The sequence below is a fragment of the Aythya ferina genome, assembly GCF_964211825.1.
Source record: "Aythya ferina genome assembly, chromosome: 15".
NCBI classification, from domain to species: domain Eukaryota; kingdom Metazoa; phylum Chordata; class Aves; order Anseriformes; family Anatidae; genus Aythya; species Aythya ferina.
Genome location: NC_140314.1, coordinates 9,792,457 through 9,816,993, shown reverse-complemented (window position 1 = coordinate 9,816,993; position 24,537 = coordinate 9,792,457). Strand labels below are relative to the sequence as shown.

Here is a 24,537-nt window from a genome sequence, read left to right as displayed (position 1 = left end):
TGAAGAGATGTGTGCAGCTTTGTTATCATTGACTGTAATGGCAATTGGCTGAGGCATGCAAATTGCCTAGACAGTCTTGGAATCAGCTTCAAAGTAGCAAGGTTGAGCCCTGTAATTGCAATGTCAAAGGCCCTATGGGTTTTCAAGACCCAATCTGTAAGTCTCATTATGGTAATTTATGGTAGTGGGCATTAATTCTGCATACCCTGAATTTATTTATATCAGAAGCACTCCCTGCAAACTTCAATCACGTTAAAAAATTCTTTATTTCTGTCTTAATAGTAAGACACTATCAAATCACGCCTGGGGCTTTCATTTCTTTGTTTATGGGAAGACTTTCATAGGAAGTTAGATTTATCGTATATTTTCAAGGAAACAATTCAATATTAATCTTGGATTCCTTAGGCATTTGTTGTGGTAAACGCTGAAATGCTGGTTTCTGATCTGTAAATATGTTTTGTATCGGCTTTAAGCTGCTGCCAGAGGGTGTGCTACTGAGGAAAAATCCTCTCTGTCCCCCTAAAACTGTCTGTTTAGGGGACTGTCCACAGCATTGTGAGTCACAGATCAAAGACATGATATAAAAATACAGAAAGCTAGTAGAAGTCTCAGTGGTAGAAAAAAATTACATGTAGATAGTAATGATAACACTATAAAATAGCATCAGATCATACACAGATTTACAACTAGAAAGAAATTATTCTAGTTACAGATTATTAGGTAGCAAACTGTCCCATCATACTGAATCAGTTCCTTGCATAATCGAACACCCTTAGATCCAGGTAGAAGAATGTGAAAGCAGGGATGGTGCTGTCTCAATGCGATAGTTTGATTTGACAAGATGCACACTTACAACTTCTTAAATGGAGAAAGAGTCTGGAGTCTGTGTGGACAGTGTCTGACTGCAGAAACACTGGACCTCAAAAAGCTAAATTCTACCTTAATGCTGAAAGAGTAAAGCCCCAGATAATGGTCAAATTATTTTTTTCTGCTTCCTGAGTCCACCCTCCTGCAACTGCAGGCAATCACACAATACCTGAGCTTATTCGCAGGACTTCTGCTGTTTGCTTTGTTGCCATGAAAGGAGGACAGTCCCTTAAAAGACCCAAATGCTCTGATCTTATTTTAAAATACCTTTGGTCCATTCATCCAAAGACTGCTTCAGAGTGTCATTGCTTTGGATAGTTACTAGTCTTCATTCTAAATATATTCTTTACGTAATGGCTTACAGCAGCCATTATCATTTAACATAAGTAATGCTTTCCACTGCCCTGATCCTCTCTTCTTAGCCAACAAAACATCCATCATCACAAGCAGACAAGTTCCACAATTTTGACAGCATCAGAAGTCACGAGAATGCTGAAAATTGAAAGCTTAAGTACAAGATAGAACAAATAGAATTTATCATCCAAATACAGGACGGCAGTAGAGATTTTAAGTTATATTAAGGGTGAACCTGAATATCACATTAAGTCCTAAGCATCACATCAAATTTCCTACAAGCCCTCAAGACTGATACAGATTTACAGGATCTTCACTGTCAAAAAAGGATGAACAACTACTGAGAGAGGAGCTGTTTTCTCCAGATACCTTTACTACCAAAATGATGTCTTCTATGCATAGAGTAGCTTCTTAGACTACAGAGAGCTTTTTCCTGGGGGAAGTGTAAGATTAAAGGGTTGTATAATTAGGAACCCACTTAGGAAATTGGAACTGTCATAAATTGACAAAAGACAAAGCCAAGAATAATTACGGCTTGTAAATTTCTCACGATAACAAACAAGACAATTTAATTGATGTTTTTTTTAGAGGCAAGATCTTTATAGATTTACCATTATGGACTTGTGCTGGCATCTTTAAATAGGGAACATGGTCAGAAAATGGTCCCTAAAGTAGAAAGTTGGGACCATCGTTTAACTATAAAACTCAGAGTTAGTAAAGTACTGTAGACCATGCTTAATTAATCATCACTTTTACTGCCTGAATGTCTACTTCTGTTTGGAAATATGTTGGATTAGAAAACTCAAAGCAGAATTTATTTCAGGTTCAGTTTTTAAAACAGCCTTTCTTCACTGCAACACTACTGTAATATAGAATAATATGTTGTAATGTAGAAATACAGCATAAAAGATGCAGAGCAACAAAGAATTTCATTCGGGCATTGGGCAGGTACAGGCACTTTCTTACACATCAGACATGAAGGGAGTCACTGTGTGCAGTATTTCCAAGTATGATACCATAGAAACCGAAAAGACTTTGAGAGTTAAAGGAAGGAGTTAATATTCAACACTGTGAATCTGGAGTTCACATTTCAAGAGAAGTCTCAGTGAGACCACAGTGCACAAAAGCCTGAAATAGGAAAGAATAGACTGCTGCCGACATGCTTTTTGCAAAGGTAAATAATGAAAAATAAAAGGTCAAAGCTTAAAGATAAGAACAAGAAAGTACAGGATATGCTACTCAAAGAGAATCTTCTGATAACAAGAGGCTCTTTGATATGGAACAGAGGGCAGTGATTCTGGAAGTGCAGTGGGCAATCACACACAGTGCTTTTTATATTCTCTGCTTATCTAATTTTAAAATTGGGTCATACAATAGAGAATGAGACTTTTGAAGTGGAAAGTCAGGTTGTAGTATGTCTAGACTGTAGATCTAACTGTAATGATTTAAAAAAAAATAAAATTAATGGCCTGGACAAAATAAATCCCAACATTTTAGTTGTGCTGTTGCACTCAGACCACAGATTACTGTTTGAACAGATCCATTTCCAGTCACATCAGATGAATTTAATATGCCTTGGAAGGAATTAATATGGCAAACAGCATGATCTCTGGTGTTCTCTACCATTAGTTGGTTTGTTTTCTGGTCACCACATGGTAATTTAAAGACTGACTCAAATTCTGTTGAATTCAACAAGATGGTGAATGTCAGTTCTGTCCTGGGATTTTGCTTTTTTTCTGACGTTCTTCCTTCCCTCTGCTTTCACCAAAGGTTAGCACATCACATCCCAGTTCTACAAAATTCATCAGGTTGTTAGTTTTAGGCGCAAAATACCAACCGATTTCTACAGATTTCTGAAAAGTTGAGCCTGAACTTCCAGCACTTTTTCATGCTTACTCTTCTTCAAAGGCAAAATAGTTGCATGCCTAGAAAGGCAATTTAAATATGACACATGCAAAAGGAAGGAAAAAAAAGAAGCTGAAGTGAAAGACTCTTGTTGACTTCGGTGAGTGTTGTCTTAGGAGAAGGGACCTGCAGGGCTGATCATCTCCACAAGACAAATTCATGCTTTCCTGTCCCCTTGACCCAGCTCTTTTTTCCCTACAGAGCATATATGGTGTAGGGCTTACCGCTCTTATTTCTGCATAGAAGGAAACTACGGTTTTGTTTTGTTTATCATTTTGAAGTTATTTACATATGCTTAGTGAATGCGGAGCAGAGTAGTCAAAGATGGCAGAAAATACATATAAATTGCAACATATTCAAGCTTTGCATAAAACTGCACATACTAAGTCATGGTAGCCGATTAGTAGAAAACAGGAGGTAGTAATTCATATATTATGACAACAGATCATCTTTGATATTCAGCGTTGAATATTAAATAAGACTGAGAGGTGGTCAAATATTGAATGAGAAGAGAGATTAATAGAGCAAAAATAATAATCTTATTATCAACTCATGACTTCTTCCAATGGTTCTGATATTTAATTCAGAAAAAAACAAAACAAACCTTCCACAGTGCCCATATTGGGCATACGGTAAATGTCTTTTTAGGTTTCTTGTGCCTTTCCTAGTCTTTACTAATGCTGCTAATATGTCCTACAATCACATATTGTCATTTTAATTATAAAAAATAGCTATTTCCATAAGAAATCTGTGCAAAAGCAGCTATTATCCTAAGGGACGACAAGTGTTTTTTATTCTCTCTGGTTGCAAAATAAAAATATTTTCACCGCAGCTAATGCTGCAATAGTGCTTTTCCCACTGAGTCTAAGCATTACTATAAAAGCAAGTTTTCCTTTCGTCCCACAAATGGCAAATTTAAATGTGTGATAATTCATTTGCCTCATCTCAGAGAGGTGTCATGCTTCTCTGCAGGTTGTAGCAGAGTCTCTCTACAGACAGGAATTTGTTATCTCTTGGTTGTGGAATTGCTGAATGGACTACAGACATGAAAAGACTGCTCTGGTCTAGCTCTTTATCTCAGAACATAAATGATCTTGAGGCAGAGCACCAGAGAGCTGAGTTGGCCAGTACTCTGACATCAGGTTTACTGAAAACAGCCACACCACTGTTCCCCATGAGTATCACCCATTTTCTTTTTCTCCTTCCCCAAATGACTGTTCAGGAACAGGGATATTTGGTGACCGTGACATTCCCTAACATCCTGGCATTTAATCAGCCTTCAGTATGCATCTCTGGCACCTTCCTGCCAAAGGGGTTCCTTAGGGCTGCCAGATTTCACAGCTGCCTGTTGTAAAGCCAGGCTGTAAGGCCAATCAACCAGCCCAGAAGTCTGCCCTGAGACATGGAGCACGAGAAAAAACAGCCTTGGAATTTCCAGGTGCCCTGCTGTCTGGCAAAGATGTTGGAAGCTTTCATGCTTGGTCCAAGCCAGTATTTCAGGGCTCCAGGATTACCTCCTGTGCACCTAGGAGCTGGACTGCAGTCACAACTTTTGCTTCCAGGGCTTTCTGGCTCTGCAGCAGAGAATTCAACAGCTCCAGAATGGCAAGGCTGCTCTGATTCCCCATTCTCTGACAGAAAAACAGGCTCTTTGCACAGATAGTTAATTCCCTTTGAGTTGATAGTAAACGTACTGAATCCAAAATATATCCCCCGAATACTCTGAACTCCACTTCACTGGCACACTCAGTTTTGTCAGAACGTTTCTGGCCACCATTACTTGCAAGAACAAAGCACATCCAGCCACCTGAGAAGGATATCTGCTCAGACTGTGTAAACTCCAAGTGCATGTCATGGCGCCTATGTGCCACTGATTCCAAAATGAGTAACGGTGTTGCTCAGCCCATGAAGAAGTATTTAAAATGGATTCCAAAGCTGTAACAGCCACATTGAGAAAGAAAAGACTTCAGCTTCCTGCTAGAAGTAAAATTCAACTCTGTCATCTCCAGTATTCTGTGCTATCGATGGAGGCAAAGTGATTCTGAGAACTTTAGCATGTATAAGGGCAGTAGAACATTCCATTTTTGTTCTTCCAGTAACGGTCTCTGCACACTAACTGCCCTCTTCAGAGATAAATATTTCCCAGTGTTAAAACTCATAGGGTACGTGCACTCCTGTTGCCTTGATGTAGCCTATTAGCTGGTTACTGAGGCCTGATACAACCAGCAGCGTGATTCCAATGTTTACTAAATTGGCTGTCATCACCAGTCTGTCTCCAGTGCAAGAGCTGAAACAGGAGGGCCAGGTGACAAGTAGAGGGAAGAGACTGCCCTGAGGGAGAAGCCTGCAGCATTTCCTAGGCTAACCCACTGAACTGGTCTGTATTCTGTACTCTGCAGGAGGAGGACTGGCTCCTGGGATGTGTGTAGGGGGGCCTTCATCTCAGAGGCATTGGGACTCAGACAGTACAGAACTTTTCATAACACTGTTCATGGAAGGAGAAAACGTGAAGCACCGAGTTTATGTAATGCATATAGTAGCAGTCAATATGGCTGCACTGCTGTTTGAAACAGATGTGCAGTGATCTGGCACAGGTTACTATATTCTATAGTTATATATGTAGATTCCATTGGAATGTTTCCAGCAATCGTCAAAAGAAAGAGAAACCCTGATGAAATGAGCCTTTTTCCAAGGTTTGCTGCAGTGAGAGAACTACTTCCATTTCTAACTGTAGGGGGAGGATCAGCACTGGGTACAACAAAGGCTGGCAGCTCTAAAGACGAGGTGAGCCTTGTGCTGAGAGTCATGACAAGGCAGGCAGGGGCAGCATCCTCACTGGCAAGGGTGCACTCCAGTGGTGTCTGAGCAAGGGGACAGAGCAGGTCTGGTGACAATGCCCAGGGCCAGCCACAGTCCAGATCTCCAGACAAAACCTCCAGTGACAAGGCAGCTCCAAGTGGGAAGTCAAGTCCAGGTCTTGGAGGGAGGGAGTGGGCAGGGAAGTCTCAGCTTGAAATCTGCTGCTGAGCAGAAGGAGGGGAGAAGGACGGGGAACCTTTGCTGAGGCCTCTCAAGGTCAGACGCCTGCCCCATGTCCAAACCAGCCATGAGCCCAGAGCGGCGGGATGTGCTCAGAGTCGTGACAGTTAGGTCACTTCCACACTGGAACTGTCCTGTACTACCTTCACCCTTCCCTCAGTCTCCCCATTTTAAAATGCCTGCCTGTCAGGGAAGCCAGGAACAAAATACATTGCAGCTGCTTGTGCCGTGTTTAGCTATTGGCTATATTTATATGGTAATTCCAGCATAAAACACTGAAAAACACCATTCCACAGACATGCCAAATTTAATCATTGATAGGATTCACAGTAATAGAATGCTGCAGCAGGCTAGATTAGGAATGAGTAATTAGATGTAGCTTTTTCTGCATGTGTTAGTTATTTGCCACTGCATCCTGCCCTAGATGAGTTAAATTAAAAAGAAGGGGGAAAAAAAACAAACAAACAAAAGAAAACAACAAACACCATGGTATGTGAGCCTCTGAATACACTTGAGACAAAAGTAAATGGTATAGTAAAAGGCCTGGCTACAAGACTACTCAATCATGCCTCCAGGTGACAAGCTAGTGACAAGCTGCATGAACAATCTGATAATCTGATTCTTTTCACATGAACGTTTTTTATCTGGAATATTTTGTACTATACCAGTTTATTTTTCTGCATTATGCAACTATTTGTTTCCACCTAGCATTCTTTTTTTTTAAGTTGTACCATCTGGTTCTCTTTTCATCTGTCTCTAACCTGCGCCTCCTGCTTACTTCTGCTCTGGCTCTTCAACTAATAGCGGTCTTGAAAGTCTTGATTTTGATACCTGACACAGCACTGGGAGTTGCTCAATTAGCATTTAATATACTTCAGTGAAAACAGATCAGTTTAAGAATTTCATTCAGTTCTTGAGAAAGAGCAGTGCTGACCCAAATTTGGAACAGAATTTAGCCATTAATGGTATTTTAACAAAGATTATTTTATTATTGGACAATTTATGGGAGTGGAAATAGGCCTCAAATTGCTCAGTTTAAGTCCAGTCTGGACTGGCAGTGACTTAAAATCATTGTCAGCTGAAGCACGGTAGCTGGGTGGGCTGAGGAGCAGGTTTGTTGCTCAGTGGTGTTTATGTTTGAGAAGCCATGCAACTGGTTTGCACTTCAATCCTTTCAAGAGCTCTCAGAAGTCATGGATTGACTAAACACAATCTCACTGAAGATACTTCCTTCATATCAAAGATGAAGAAGAGTGGCAGGGAAGCTGGGTCATTACCCTTACCTTTGCTGGAGCTCCTCTGCTGCTAAATGACTGGGATGATTCTTCAAGACTGAGTGAGTGATTGATGGCTTCCAAGTGCAGCAAACTCATGAGCAAGGGAAAGGATAAGCGATGTCCTGAAGAGATGCTGAGATTCAGCAGACCTTGGCTCTGACACAGACTTGCCGTGTATCCATAAGCAACTCAGCTCTTACTGCCTGTACTGCGAAGTGGGCACTGTTACAGGCAGAGTTCTGATTGTTGGTCAATATGACCAACAATCTATGATGCTATCAGAATAACAATGACATAGTTTTGGGTTCAGGACCATTTGCATTACTGATACACCTCACATTCTCCACGTTCCTGACTTTGACAAAGATGATGATAACAAAACCCTGAAATTATAATTAAACCAGCTAATGGTTCTAGAGCACAGGGAGCTGCTCAGTAGACAACAGGGTGCTTGCATCAAGTGACAGCAGTAGGATTTCTGCTGATGGTTAATTTTTCCATACAGCATTTCTTACCAATTTGTCTGAAACTATTGACACCAGGTACAATGTGTTCTCCCATTTCTCCTTCTGTTGTTTCAGGCTTCTTTTAAAGTTTTCTTTGTACTTATCAACTCAATAAGCATTTTATTTTTTGTTGCTTCTCATCACAGGTGGCTAATGTTCCATTTCTCACTGGCACACTGAGGATGCAGTGTGATCATTAAGTTAATGCCCAGTTTAACTATACCAGTCTACATTTAAATTGAAGCAAAAATATGCATAAGTAGCTTCCTCTTCAGTCCTGCTCATTATATGTAATAGCTTGATAATTTCATTTCTATGTAGCAATTATTTTCATGTTAATATCCTTTTGTGCATACAGTAATAATATTTTACTTGTTTCTTTGTCACTGAAAATTATCCTGGAGATTGTAGAGCTCAGAGAATAGTTCAGTCCTGTCACTAGCTGTGACTAATCTGTGTTGCCCCCACTTTCACGTTATGAATTTTGTCTCATTATCGGAGACAGAGCTTTGATTTCTGTAATAACAATATATGTGAAAAAATAGTTGACTAATGCATGCCAACTCTAAACAAAATGAAAGGTTTCTCCTTTCTGTTATGAAAAGGCAAGAGGCTTCTGTGTGAAGCTGTTCCGAATCATGTCTCAGAGCACTAAAGGTGTCGGCAGAGCTAGAACTTTACTCGAAGCCTTAACAATGTTAACATATTCTTTCCCAAGAGCTTTCATCACAGGAGCACAAATCATTTTCTGAACAATAATTATCCATTAGGATTGCTGCTGCCAGGTAGGCCAGTTATCCACAAAGTTAGAAGAGAAATTCATATGCAAACAGGTAAAGGTGTGAGGTGGGAATCCTGATTTCTTCAGAGGCTTGTATTTCCAGAGTATCTGCACACTTGTGCTGCACTGTTTCAGGATTTTCAGGAAATACTGCCTGCCTTAATGTGTACTCTATAGAGAGGGCCAAAGCGGGTGGCATACTGCAGCATTGTTGGGTTTATCAGACCTAGGGACTCACCTATATAAAGTAAATTAGCAGCTGCCAAAGGAGCTTACTTACTCTTTATGTGTTAGGAATGGAGGTCTACATAAAGCTGGAGATGCAAAATGACTTCGTTCCTTATCAGCGTACAAGTGAACATGCATAAAGCAGGGCCAATATCCTTCAGTCCCATCTCCTTGGAAGACCATGCATACCCATCTAGAATTGTCTGTTAATCTCTTCTAGCACCACAGAATACCATGCTTAGTTCTCTGCATTCTCACCTTCATATACTTTCCTATGTCAACTGCCCTGGTTTTTTGTCTCAAAGTTGCCTTCATCCATCTTCTTCCTAATACTCCTTCCAGTCTGAAATCTCTGTGAGAATTAAGTTCTTTACAGTAATGCTCACAGCACACATGCTGCTATGGAGATAAACTCCACTACTCCTTCTATGTCTGTATTGTTCTAGCTGCATCTCTAAGTTCAGAGACAGGTTGTGAACTAAGATCTTATGGTTTCTATATTTATTTCCCTCTACTTTCAAACCTGTGGTGCCTTGCTTATATTTTGGATTATTTTGAAATCATTGCATAATTTTGGATAGCTTTCAAGACTATTTTATCTGGTTCAAACACACGTTGAGTGGGATGTGAAGGAGAATCTGTGACTGTTCTGCAAGAGGTCAGACTAAGCTACTGCTGTCACAATAATTCTTGCCTTGTCTCTAAACACATACGGCATAAGGTTTGTCCATGATTTCCCTCCTGAACTACTGAAATCACATTATGATACCTGATCTGATCCAAGGGGTAATACTGTGGCACTTAAGCTACAGTTGCAGAGTGGAAATAAATTAGTTCCTTTTTTCTTCTTTTTCCCTATTTCCTGAGTTCTTGAGAACTAATTTTAAAATGTATATGCGTTTATCTGTGTGTGTGTGATACTCATGGCTTATCCTTCTAATAACTGGTATTATTGGCTTTATTTCATGGTAGCATCAGAATAACTTTCTATATCCTGCTTAATATTTTTGGAAAAATTATTTGCATCAAAGCTAACTTTGCTGCAGGCAGTTAAAATAACTCCACAACACTGAAAAGCAACAAGGGGCAGTACTACACTTACAGAATCTTTGTCCTAGTTTCTTTTAAATGCTGTCTGATAAAACATCTCAAGTATTGTATTATAATTGTGACCACCTGTTAGTGGTAGGACAGCACTTAAGTGCTGTTAAGTTCCAGACTTTGCTATAGCTCCTCATTCCCAAACGTGGTTGAGGGTGTGAAGGGAGGAGTCTGGATACAGTCCCTGAGGGTGTTGTCCCTGGGGCTCACCCTTCCTGAAACATGTCTAGAGGCTCCACGTTTTTAAGCTTCTATTTCACCACCTAAGTTAATGGCTGGGATTTCAAAAGACACATGAGCTTTACGCTGTGGAGCTAGCCATCAATGACAGAGCTGGAACAAGGCTTCTTAGGACATCTAGGCTATACCTACAGTAAATATGCTCCAACAAACAGTGATTTCTGATAGGAAATTCCATCTTCTACAGGCAGTAGTTGTGTGTTCAGACACACAAGATAGCCTTACTTTACCAACAATTTTGCAATCTGAGTTTTAAAAACAACTGCGGAGAAATGGCTGTTCTCTCATGAGAGAGATTGTGTCGCTTCTTAATATTTATTTATCCACTTTCTTCATTATGAACAGAAGCCAAAAAAAGTAGACAATATAATTTAAAAAAAAAAAAACAAAAAAAACAACCAACAACAAACAAGCAAACAAAAACATTAGGGTCAAATTTATTTTCCTTATATCCTCCAGAATTTCTTTAATTTGCTTCCATTTTGAGAGAACAGCTGTTTGTGAACTACGCTGATGCAGAGCTTGTATTTGCTGAGACTTTGTAGTTCTGTTCCTACTCCAAGTTTCTGTCAGAAATTCCTCTCAGCTTAGTCTGTCATGAGAAACTTTGGATTTTGTCTCATAATAATCAAGCAGCTTTTTGTCTCCTGTTTTCTGCTTAGTCATGGATGATACATTTTGACCTCTCCATTTTTTATTTTTCAAACCAATAGGGCTGAAACAGGCCTGCTTTCAGGGGTATGTCTGCATTTGGGTACCAAAATATGCAGGCACTCAACATGTTAGTGTCTCAAATCCTGATTAAATTTTGTTTGAAACAAATCAGTGCCCTCAGTGGGAACACTCAGCTCTATGAAGAATTAGGCCTTGTGTCATTTCTATCCCTATCTTTGGCTCTTCTATAGTGGGTCTGGGCTGTTGCTCACACTGAGATAGTGGAATGACACAGAGAGTTCCAATAATTAAAAACAAGAAACCTGCATCTTTTTACATGGCCTGTACTTGGGCCAAGACAAGACTCCAGAGTTGAAAGTAATTGCTTTGAATGAGTTTTGTAGCTATGGCTATACTTGCAGAGTTTGTAGTGATACCAGTTAAGGAAGAGTAGCTGGTTATGCACTGGGTTAGGATTCCCCAGAGGTGTGATGGATTCTGACTAGAAATTAAGTCATTTTGGCTTAGGGATTCTTTGACTGCAAAATGATTACATCAAAAGTAATAAGCAAAACAATAGAGAAAGCAGTCAATGTAGCACTCAGCTATTCTCCACTACTTGCATTAATTACTCCACAGCCAGACAGCTCCGTGATTAAATCCACATTCCTAAAAAGCCCTGTTAAGACAATTGGACTAGCTTCATTCATTTTCTCTCTTCTTTCACACACAGATCAACTTGACATAATTTCAATGGCTGAAACAACAATGATGCCTGAGGAAATTGAGCTAGAGATGGCAAAGATCCAGAGACTTCGGGAAGTCTTAGTCAGAAGAGAATCAGAACTCAGGTTTATGTAAGTATCAATTCTTCTGGGAAAATACTATGCAAAATTAATCAAAATAGGAAAGGATGCTATTTAGAAGACTTTAATCTGCTTGACATTTTAAAAGGAAGAAAGATAAAGAGCATTCCAGCTAGGTGAATGCTTGCAAAATGCCGCTGGGAAATGATTTTTGTAGTTGCAGAGGAAATTACCTTTTCTATTCAGCATGATTTGCAGACTGTATAAAATGGATCTATTACTTACAAAAGGAAACTTTAGTGAAGTGTGTGTCTACAGAGCATATTTTTATACCTGACTTCAGTCCGTTGTGGGAATGATATTTGTCTGAAGCTAATTCAGGCTTTGCTCCTCACTTCATTAGTGGTCTTAGTTCATGTCACAAGAGAGCACACTGTGTTCTGGACTAAAAGCAGCCAAGGTTTGACATTTGTTAAATGGAAGCTATTAAGTTTTGAACACAAAACACATTTTGATGCATCAAATTAAATAGTAAGATTCCATGAGAGATTTTCAAAACTGCCAAAAGGGTCAGGCATAGGAGCCCCACTAAAGGTTAATGAATATTAATCCCATTCTGATGATGAAGTCAGTACGGTTTATATTCCTTTATCACTAAATTTAGAAGATAAGGACTTATTAATAGGGAGTATATTATTTTGAAGTCCCATCTCTCTTTGACTATTGGAGATCAGAAACTAGCGCCTTTGCTGACAGGCCGACTCCAGTAGGTCTAAAAACCTGCTGAACACCATTTCTTGGCAATAATGAAGCTACATTACCAGGAAAAAAAATCTCGCAGAATCACAGAATGGTTTCAGTTGGAAGGGACCTCCAGAGATCATCTCTTCTGCTTGTAAGGTAAAAAGATAAGACTGGCACTTTAACTATTATTACTGGAGGTTAATTTCAGGGCCCTGACTTACTTGTGCTGCCAGACGTAGGAAGCTTTACCTGCAAACAGCACAGAGCATATATACAGTCACTGCTTAGAGATTTTTGGAAATAATGACTCGTTACAGTTACTCTGACCTTTAACAGTGCTGTAGTGCTACAAATACAGTAAACAAACCCAGTTTTGTCATATTTGCTCCTGGTAATCAAGTTAGTACTTGATAATTGGCTTGTACATAAATTTAATCTGAAAAAAGCCACATAATTGAACCCTACAGTTCTCTTAACGTTTTCTATATCAAACAAAGCACTGGGACAGAAATAAACTACCATGGCTTTCATTCACTGGGACAGTTTATTTCTGTCCCATGTTCATTCACTGGGACAGAAATAAACTGTCCCAGTGAATGAAAGCCATGGTAGACACCAGCTTGTCATATTTCTGCATGTTCTCCCCTTGTTCTATTTGTTCTTGTATCCAGTCTGTTCTTTTCATTTCCCCTGTGCTCACACTCATCACACTCACCCCTCTGTATTGCTTGGCAGGTATTGCAGTAATGAACTGAACACAGAGGAGCTTGGTTATTGAAAAGGGAATATAACTGACATTCGTTCTGTGCACAGTGCTTTTCCTGCCTTAGATATCCAAACATGCCCTGCCTAGAGCTACCCAGGAGGACTCCCCAGCTGTCCACTGTCTCAGTGAGCAAAGCTTTTCTGAGCAGCTGTATCAAAGTCTCCACTAAAGCTGGTCCTAGGTATTAGCAAAGCAGGCAGGTGACAGAGGCAGCAACTGTCAGAGATGGCTCTACTACTTTGTATTTCCTAAGTCCTGGAAAGCTAAGCTGGTTGCTGCTGCCACTGCCTTCAGACTGAGGTCTGTGCCACAGCCCCTCTCATTCCTTCAGCAGCAGCACACCAACTGTTCCAGGGATGTTCACCCATGTTTCTAGCCTGACTCCTCCCTTCTCTGTAGCACAATGTCCTGGCTCTGCTCATTAATTGTTCAGGAAGTAAAATTCAGTTTGTTAACACCACAGGGTAAAACGGTGAGATACATCTCTGTCTGTACTGGCACTCTGCTTGCAACCCAAGACTGCACTGATCATGATTTTTAAAGCCCCCTGTAGGTTTCCTATCTTTCTAAGCCCATTTATAACAAGCAAATTCTTTATATTGGCTGCACTATATGTGAAACAAAAAGCAGTCCCTCTCACACAAAGACCTCCAGAATTAGAACATGCTTCCCTTAATACCCTTTTGGAGTCCAGCAAATTATCTATTTGACTTTTGTCTAATTTGTAAAAATGTTTTTTACATTTTATTCCTGACAAAAACAGTGAATGGTAAGGATGTTGCTAGTGGTGCCCAACTAGTGTGTCAGCAGCTGTTCTTTACTGCCTTTCATTCTGAGTAGTTTACAATGACAGGGGCCCGGCTGTATTTGTCTTTTAACAACATATATTAACCTGAATACATTAACCTCCTGCTGAGATTAACAGCACAAATCACAGTTACCTCAGTGGTCCAAGTTTTGTACCTGTTTAGGCAAATTACATAAACTCTCATTCACAGACATACTGTGGAAGACTTTATATGTGGCCATATTTACTGCTTTTCAGTTATTTCCTGAAGTAGTGGATTGCCAGTATACCAAGACAAGAAGTCTGTATGTAGGTCATGAATTTTAGTAATTAGTTTCTCTTGACAGGACTAGATTCTCCAATGAATGACCTATAAAACCAACTACATGAAACTGCACTGTGTCAGAAAGGTTTAAAACTCACTTGGCTTTGAACATGTGGCTGCCAACTAGTACTGCTACACCTGTGCCCAGACCATAGAATTGAAGATAGCATTAATGAGAACAAGATCGCTTTAGTTTGTATGCCCACTTTAGCCTTTTGTTCTATTATAACAAAGGATAAGACATACATATAGTAACAGAGACAATGTGTGGTATGTTTGTATTCCTGCTGTTCTTTCTCTCATGCTGTTAGCAACAGAATAGAAATTCTCTTCATTTAAACTGGGTGTTATTTAGTTCTTACAAAAGCATGAACAATATGATGCACTAATTCCGTATCAGTTACACATCCAGCCACGGATTACATCTGTATCTGCTTTTTAAAAAATAATGGTTCATTCTTCTCACTGTTTCTCTGTATTACTTATTTTTTGCATTCACATGTAGCCAGATCCTAAAGCTAGGACAAAGTATATTGTAGCTGTTATTTAAAGGAGAGGAAAAAAAAAAAAAAAAGGAATAAGCTAGAGGGTTTATGCTCTGAGTGTATCACAAGCCCAAATGGTGGCTGTGGCTCTCCCCTGTTGGAGGCATTGCAGCCTGTCAGCTTTACTTACACACACCAGCAACTACCACAGTTCTTTTTTCACTACACAGATTCTGTATTTTAACAATGTTTACACTTAAGAATAAGGAAACAAAACACCCCAAGCCAGACCCGTTGTTGACAGAAATTAGAGCAAGCCTTTCCCCTGTCAGAGCCATGGAGGTTTAATCTATGGAAGTACCTTGCTCTGGCAGCTAACTGAAATTACTGTTTACCTTGAAGAAGATGCACAAAGCAGACCAAGGTGCAATAATAAAACTCACCTTCACTGATGTATGAAACAGCTTTGCAACAAGACTTGTTATGTTCTAACAGTTATGTCAACATTTTGCCCAAACAAATGCAGTAGCCATAAAATAAGGGCATTTGGCAGAGAAATGCTCCAGGTTAGCATAACAGACAGTACAAAAACAAACAAACAAAACCTAGCAGTGTGTGGATGCTCAGCAGGCCTGGTGTCAGTTTGCATTTTCTCAGTCTTCTGTGCATGAACCAGCTAAATTTTCCTGCTGCTATGCAAGATCATTAATATAATGTAATATTCTTCAAGGCCGTTTCTCAGCTGTGATCTACATATTGTATCTCTCAAATTTTCGAAGATCTTTTTCTGTTCAAAGCAACGTGAACTCCAGTGAGGGAATATTTAGCAAGACATACAGATAACTTTGCTCGCTTTTAAAGTTAAGGCAGGGAGACCTTATTTTAGTTGGTGTTAATATTTTGAGGCACATATTACCTTCCCCCACAGAAGAAAATAACACCAATGACTAATGGAGTCTGTAGGACAACAAAAAGGATAAAATATGTTGTTCTTCCATCACTACACAAATGTTACATCACGGTACTCACGGTTGGTATCACTTCAGTAGCTAGAAATCTTTACTAGATAGTTCCTCTTAAAAGCTTTAAAAGGGTCACTCAGTAGGGGTGAAAGAAAGAGTGGGATGGTGAAGAAAGAAAAGACAGATACTTAATCATCATTATTAAGTCAAAGCAAGACCTAAAGTATCAGAGGAAGAGAATCAGGCAGTGGGATTTAGTTTAAAAATAAATGGACTTGATAATATCAGACTTTAACGGTGATACTCAGTAGTGTTCCAAAGTCATCTAATACTATATATTTATCTTTTTTCTAATATAAATCTAAGCAGGTTCTATTCAGTACCTGATCTGTTAGCCTATGTCTATCAAACATATCAGTAATTCAACAGACCCAGATTTTCAGTTTTCTCAAATTAAAGTGAAGAAACTTACAATTATATTTGGACAAAAAAAAAAAAAAAAAAAATCATATGGATTTCTGTAACCAAGTATTGAGTTAAAATATCAAAACTTTATTTATTTATTTATTTTTAACGAATTTCCCCCCTTTTTGCTCCACTTCTTTGCAGTGGTGGCACTAAATAAGCAAGTTACTTTATGCTCTATTGGAAATTAAAATTACTTACAGTTTCTGCTCTGGGCCACTGAAAGATTTGTCTCTTCAGGAAGAAGGTTTCCACCTTTTGAAAGAGATTTGGGTACCCAGTCAGCAGCAGTCACTCACATGATACTGAAATCAATCACAAAAGACTTCACCTACCTGCAGGTTCATGATTTGGGTTAAAGAAGGGAAAGGGCATCAAAACTTCCTTTAATGAGAGACACACTTTTATTTTTCAAGTTTAGAAGGAATCCTTCCACTGTGAAGCCACAGGAGGCAATACTACCTGCCTACTGGATCTCACAGGCCAAATAAACACCGTGTCTTTCTATGAGACAAAATGGCTGCCCAGTCTGTGGGAACTCAACCACACAGCACAAAATGGCTGCCAGTTGGTGGGTGCTCAACCACACAACACAAAATGGCTGCCCAGTTGGTGGGTGCTCAACAACACAACACAAAATGGCTGCCCAGTTGGTGGGCACTCAGCCACACAACACAAAATGGCTGCCTAGCCTGTAGGGATTGCGCAGACTGATCTCCTGGTACCCACCTTCCTCTTCCAATAGTTCTGAGGATTTTTTTTCCTTCCTCACAAGCTACCTGCACACCTTTTACTGTGTCTTGGGCTGTGGGGCACAGAGGGCTGTGGGCTGCCAGCTAAGGCTCTCAAAAAACTATGTTTTTCCAGTGACCGCCTCTGATGACTACAACTACTACTGACAGGTTCCAGAAATTGCATCTTCCCTGACCAGTGGATAATTCAGGTATAGACTTATATCTGTCAACATTACCTTAAAATTCAGGAGACATCCTTAAGGTGTTGCAGTTTTACCTGTACCAGGCCCACAAATCATGTAAAGGCCACAGCTCCACAGAGCAATATTTATGAGTTTACAGTGCCAGGCCAAAAATTTGCTGTTTTCTCAAAGACAAATATAGATACTTACGTGGTCTGCCTATCACTGTGCTAAAGAAAAACTTCCCAAAATACATGGAACTCATTGAAAACAGTGGAAAGAGATGATTTCTCCTGTCTTAAAATGAAATAGCAGCGATTTTTAAGTGAAGACCACAAATACAGTTTCGATACACGTGGTTGTTCTCTCTTTTGTACTGCTTTTAAACTTCTTTCTACTCTTATGTGTCTGCCTTCCAGACAGAAGTAGAAAAATCTTGCTAGTGTGCTAAACATAATGTGAGACAAGTCTCAGTAATAAAAAAATAAAATAATTGAAAAACAAAATACATGTAAACAGTGTGACTTTGTCAAACTTTGAAATTTGTGATGCTTTTTTATTGACAAAAATATTGTAAAATGTGGGGTTTTAATTTGCTTAGTGAAGTTCAATAAAATTCAAAGTATGATGGCAGAATGATTATATTCTTAGCCTGAAACCTGAACCCTAATAAGTTGTGACTTGAAAGGCAATTGAAGTAGCTGAACTCTTCTATCAATTAAACAGATTACACACTTTATACCACAGGAATATTTCATATTGGTAGCATGTACAAAAGAGGCCAGCTTTCTGATTATTTGTATTTTTCTTTTTTAACAATACAAAGAAATACAGGAAGCAAAATCAGCTGAAACAATCACTTAATGGGTCATGATGTTTCTCAGAGCTTGGTGCAAACTGCAAGTAAGATATTAGCCTTTGTCAACCTGTCCTTTGCTTAGTCCCTTCTATTGTTTCATACTTTAAGTAAAAGAAGGGCAGCTGAAGACAGCTGTACTCTTCATATACAGGTTTTCCACATTATTTCCAGCTGAGTACCTTCTTGCTATGGATAATTACCCGAAGTGGCACAAATTTTCAGATTATAAAAGCAAGCTTTCCTCGATTAGATAATGCCCCAATTTACATTATACAATCATATTTTAGCTGAGACAAATATCTATGCACAATATCTGCTGATATTTAAAGAACTTTCACAATTATGCTAGGAATTGTTGTGACCACCTCTGACCTGCCCATGAGATGAAAACACAGCTTAAAACCATCATCTACTATCTCCAGCTCTTCTGAGTTTATTTTCAGAAAAGCTGAGGACTCAGGCCATATTGATACGAAGTAGACAGTATGTACATAAAAGCATCCATTTATAGTTAGATGGCATTCCCTCTCATTCTCTTCTCATGCTTCTCTCAGCTCATTTCCTAAAATGTTCTCTGTAATATGAGTTTTGGGTCAAACTGTAAATTTCCAATCTGTCTTTGCTGCTAAGGAAAGCAAACATACCACTTCAGAAATTGCACACGCTGTCTGCCTTTGAAATTCTCCTGTTCCACTTTTTTTTTTTTTTCCCCCTTTTCTTTTCTGGTGAGATAACAGACCCAGAAGCCAAGGGAGCTGCTCATGCAGCGTCCTCCACCTTGTGCATTTAATGTGTTACTGCTATGGATACTTGTGTTTGGCTTCAGAAGCAGTTAGGATTCATATCACTGCAGAGCATGGAAATCTACCACCCTGAAAAACATGATTGTAAAAATGGATAATGCACGTGTTGGCTCCATTCAGCTGATGGATGGTCAGGCAGCAAAACCTCAGACTACTCTGTGAGACAGGAACAGATAAAAAACTGAAGTTCAGGAGCATTTGTTGTGCAGAATCTGTGCATTTAAAAATATATTAGCATATTCTGACCCAGTAAATATTAATAGCATAGGTGAGATTTTATCATCCACAGTTACTGCCTATGGCTGTGAACAGAAAAGGCACTGAGTTCTTATAAAATAGCATTCCCTGTCATCATGAAACATGCTCCTTGGGAAATCTGCCAGTGCCTGATACTGCTGGCCTTCCAGATGGAGAGCAAAACTTGAAGCCAGCTATATTGGATGACCTTGAACTAAAACTGTGGAAGCTGCTTCTGCCTGTGATAGCTATCTTGGGAGTGGTTATTTCTGCCACGTGGGCAATATTGAATGGCAATTTTTTAATGTACAGAGCATATAGGATATTAAATAGTAAGCCCTGTTAGTTTGCTCTAGGTGATTATTGAAAATAGCTTTACTTACCTCATTAACCTTGTTTTATTGGTAAAAATATTACCAATATAATACACACAATATTTGCTTAATGTCTGTGTGGTTGTTACAGTGCTAAACTAACACTGAAAAACCCAGATTTACCTCCACAATGACTTAGAATTAAAATCGGTCATTGTCTTTGTACGCTCTCCATACACACTTTAGATCACTCCCTCATCTCCAGAGTGCTCATAACATCTACATCATCCAAATTCTCCGTAGATCCATTCTGTTTTTCAGACCATTTTACACTATTACGTTTGCTTACTTATAATCTCAGGAACAATTACCTTTTACATAGATACATTTATACATATGCTGCAACTAAACATTGCCCTGGTAATAAACTCCTGATAGCAGCCCCACAGCTTCATTAGCAGGCCAGCATAAATAATTAATCCTTGGAGTTTTTTTGTTGTTGTTGTTGTTTTTGTTTTTGTTTTTTTCTTCCAATTAGGCTTACTTTGCCTTTTTAATCTTTATCCTTTTCCCACTTCACAAAAACAAACAAACAAAACCAACAAGAAATCTCTCTTTTGCTGCTATGACATTGATGTACCTATTGCCAGTAGTAGTACAGGTGGGATAGTAACTAATGGTTGTTAGTCTATATCATATTTATTGGACATTAAGGTGGATTTTTAAACTTAGGGTAAATTCATCATGGAGAAAAAATAACAGCGAAAGTTCTTTTTAAGGATAGTAACACACAACAAAGGTCAGATAGGATTCTTACCTTTATGTCTTTTGGATTATTACAGCTTATCGGTATTTTGAAGTACAGCAAGGTTTGTTGTACTGTGGAGAAGGCCTTGGGGGTTCTGGGGGCTGCAAAGCTCAATGTGAGCCAGCAGTGTGTGCCTGCAACCCAGAAGGCCGGCTGCATCAACAGAGGTGTGACCAGCAGGGAGGGCCAGGAGGGGCCCCCTCTGCTCTGCCCTCATGAGGCCTCACCTGGAGTCCCGCATCCAGGTGTGGGGCCCCCAGCACAAGAAGGATGTGGAGCTCTTAGAGCAGGTCCAGAGGAGGCCATGAAATTGATTAGAGGGCTGGAGCATCTCTTCTATGAGAGAGCTGGGGATGTTCAGCCTGAAGTAGAGAAGATTCCGTGTGGACATCATTGTAGCCTTTCAGTACTTAAAGGGAGCTTAAAGATACTTGAAGATGGAGAATGACTTTTTACATGGGCAGATACTGATAGTACTAGGGGAAATGGTTTTAAACTAAAACAGGGGAGGTTTAGATTAGATGTTAGGAGGAAATTCTTCGTTCAGAGGGTAGTGAGGCAATGGAAAAGGCTGCCCAGAGAAGCTGTGGATGCCCCATCCCTGGAGGTGTTCAAGGCCAGGTTGGACAAGCCCTGGGCACCCTGATGTAGTGGGAGGTGTCCCTGCCCATGGCAGGGGGATTGGAACTGAATGGGATTTAAGGCCCTTCCAACCCAAACCATTCTGTGATTCTCTGAAGGTATGTCTGCTGATTGCCTGGCTTTATGCGGTCACTGTAAAGTGAAGCTATACAAGAACTGCAGAAATGAGAGGTTAATTCATTTGGTTATGATTACCTTCAATAAAATGAATTAGAAAGCCTGTGTTCAAATTTAGAATGGGTACAGTAAATATCCTAGACTCACACAAAGTGGGAAAATTAAACAGTCTTTCTCTCCTTACTGGCTAAATTTGAAAAGTACTGCTGTGCAAAGGAGCCTGCGTAAGCAGAATATTTCTATTCTGAAGTGAGAAAATGCTGCAGTGATTGTTGCCTTTGTATGAATGAAGATCATTTTAAATTTTAGTTAAATCTTCGACCAAATGCTTTGTTTCTAGTGACTCGTGAATGTAGCATCAGCTGTTAATTTTCAGTGGCTTAATGGCACATGTGGCAAGAGTGACACACAATGAGCATCACACTGGGTGAGTGTAAGAAGGAGGGAGAGGTGTAAAAACATGCACCAAATGTCAAAGGTGTGGGTAGTGGTAATCACTTGCTGGCTATGTATTGCTGAGCAGATGTTCCAGCTTTTGCTTTTTTGGCTAGTTTTGATTCTTTCCCTGCTACTTTTTCTTTGCTCTGTGTATTTTCTGTTTTCTCTCCTCTGTTAAGCATGGAATTCTCTTAAGACTACTTCTATGTATAACACCCAGTACTTTTCTCTGATTTTGGCATCTAGCTGTTACTATAGTGCAAAGAAACACCACCAACTTTTTTTGTTGTTGTTGTTGTTATGAATAGAGTTGTAGCTGTTGTCTGTGTTTCTGATAAAATCTCTTTTAATGGAAAGGAGTAATACATCTGTCCTTCACAGTACTATAATCTTAGCTATGCAATATAACTTGCTATGAATTCCTTCCTGTGGTGTTTTTTTTTTTTGTTTGTTTTTTTTTCTCTTTTCAGATTATGTCTTGCTCTAGGAACATACAGTGCACTCTGGGATCCTAGAGAGAATGAGGCAGTTGTATGATGATGCATATATTTCAATAAATATACGTGTCAGGATGTGGGCAAATCCCATAAAGGAAAATACCAAGCCCAGCTTTATGAGGGATGTCCCATTGGCATAGCCTGGTGTGGTACACGCTGTTCTGCAAGATAGGGTTAATTTGTGGCTGTGACTCTATTTTCCATTCACCTTTCCCATCCCAAGCACATTCCAGTGGTGTTTCATCTGTAAATACCCAGCCTCTTTGAGGGAATAACAAGGAAACTGTAAGCTGGGAAGTGGCCCAAACTAGTACCTGTAAGGGAAGTTGCCAGGCGCCAAGCCTAAGGCTTCTGAGATTAGGGAAAGCATTTCTAGGGGACAGCCATGGACTTGGAAGCCCCAGGGAGGTCGGTGTGTCCATTGTAGGACTGGGAACTCCTGAAAAGTTCAGCTCTAGTGAGAATCCCCAGCTCTACAGATGGGAGCCTGGAAGCCTCAGGAACGCAACTTCAGGATAGAATTGCAAAGCTCGATATCGTGCACGTTAAGATGGAAGTGTAAATACAAGTTAGCTCTCAGAGAGGCAAGAAAAATCCCTTTGTTCACATTGATCTCTCTGCAGACCCATCTCCTTTGCCCTGTTTGATTGGAATCAATTGCGGAGGAAAATTTGGCATTACAATTTCAACCATGTGGCAGTGAAAGTACTATGCTAAAAGACTCAGAAAATAAATATATTTTTATATTGTTGTATAATGATAAACATAATTAGAAAAGTATTTAATGAATTGTAGGCTTGGTACCTGTTAGTTAAGATATTTGCATCTTAGAAAAAAATGCAAAAGGGGGAAATTCTCATTACTATCTCTATTGGGCAGCTAGGAAAATAATTATGTCATAGCAACTTTTCTTTAAATAACATTTTCTACACTGAGTAGATGCTGTGGTTGTCACAAATTGCTGTTAACAGAAGAGGAAGCAGCTCTGTCCATCTTTAATCTTTTGAATTAGTCATTCTTAGGTCAGTAATTTAACACTGCATTTCCAAATGTAACTGTTCATAGCAAACTGTTTTTGACTTCAGTTCTCAGCTACCCATGGTCTGGTTTGCATGATTAGAGAATGGAGTGACCTCTGTTAATAGATAATGTGTTATAAGATAATGTATGCTTAACACATCGTGCATATACAGTACTCACAGCAATATTGTGGCCCCCCCCTTTTGCACAGTTGATCTTCCACTTGTTGAAGATGCTCTGTAATAACATACAACTCTTGCTGTGTGATCTCACTGTGGTCTCTCTCACTTGTCTTCAGCTATAAATAGAAGAGTACAGATCAGCTGTGATTCGGCAGTGAATTGGAAACTCCTGAGATAGACTGGCTGCCAGTGTTTAATTTTATGCCAGATACTTTCATATTCTTTTCAGCTTTGGTAGAAAATAGTTGCTCTTCTGGTTTTAAAAATAAGAAAAGTCAAATATGGAGGCAAATTAAGAAGAAAAGTTATCGCTGATTCTGCTAAAAATGATACATGGCCAAAACTAGAGGTTCCTACTTCTACTGCCTAATAACAAAAAATAAAATTACCAGACCAGTTTAAATGAACTGCATACATAAGTTGGCCCTGTGCTTTTAACATTCAATCTTCTGTATGCTACTGTGATGGCGCTTAGATACTTCTGAATTTAAATCCAACGACTGTATTTTATGTTTTTAGATAAATTAGATTAGACAATTTTTGTCACAGAGAGAAATATTTCCTTCTATAGTGCAGCATTTCGAGGAAAGCTCCTTCTCTTATTACTACTGAAGCTGGCTGTAAAACTTCATAACTGGCAGCGATGGCCAAGCTCAAGAGAATTTAACAATGTCAGTAAGAATGAAATACAGACAGCTTCTTTAGACACTGTTCTGAATTTCTCTGAAATATGCCTTAAATGTGACCTCCAGGGACTAGGATTTTCAAGTCGTGCCATCTTCAGTTGAATGAAAAGACAGCTGAATTACAACGTAACTTTACGATGTGGCAGTCCAGGGCTTCTATCCATTGGAGAGTGTTTTTAACTAGAAAAGGTGGAGTCCCTTATTTTAATAGTTAAAGTTAATCATAGGGTTTTGATTTGTAACCTGACCTGCCAAGCAGGATGGTCAGCAATCTGTTATCTTAATTGTCAGCTCTGTCTTCCAGCATGAGCAGCACCAGGTGCTGAGCTAAATAACAAGGTGATAAACACATACCATAATGACTCAGAAAACGTGTGGTATATTCATTAAATGTCGCCTGTGATTTCACAGCTTTATAATTAGGAGCTTTAAGAAACTAAGATAAGTTGACAGGGACAAAATGAAGTCAAACATAGAAGAGCGGGCATACTTAAACTTCTCCTTTCCGTCTATTCACAGAATACTTTCACCATTTCTGTTTCCCCGCAGCTTCATGAAGGCCTTAAATACCTGAAGTCTCCAAAGGCATCCTCCCTGACACCTCAGTCCTCACTTTAACAAATCTGCAGCTTGACTACACTTTGCCATCTCTGTCTGTAGCAAGTTGCTTCTATTTCTGCACAGCTCTTTACTTCAGCCAGATCCCTCCATCACTTCTGGCTGTGC

General features: G+C 39.5%; 2 protein-coding genes across 2 annotated transcripts in view; one reads left to right on the top strand and one right to left on the bottom strand.

Annotated features, from left to right (window-relative positions):
• The window catches only part of PDXDC1 (pyridoxal dependent decarboxylase domain containing 1), a 76,377-nt gene extending 59,572 nt beyond the window's left edge, over positions 1-16,805 (bottom strand). Inside the window, exons 1-2 of the mRNA XM_084537025.1 lie at positions 16,628-16,805; positions 16,494-16,547 (exon numbers count right to left, since the gene is read on the bottom strand). Of these exons, the coding sequence (XP_084393151.1) occupies positions 16,494-16,547; positions 16,628-16,639 (66 nt within the window). The 5' untranslated portion in view covers positions 16,640-16,805. The remainder of the gene's footprint in view (positions 1-16,493; positions 16,548-16,627) is intronic.
• The window catches only part of BMERB1 (bMERB domain containing 1), a 51,024-nt gene that overhangs the window by 13,376 nt on the left and 13,111 nt on the right, over positions 1-24,537 (top strand). The window contains exon 2 of the mRNA XM_084537032.1: positions 11,686-11,809. Within this exon, the coding sequence (XP_084393158.1) occupies positions 11,686-11,809 (124 nt within the window). The remainder of the gene's footprint in view (positions 1-11,685; positions 11,810-24,537) is intronic.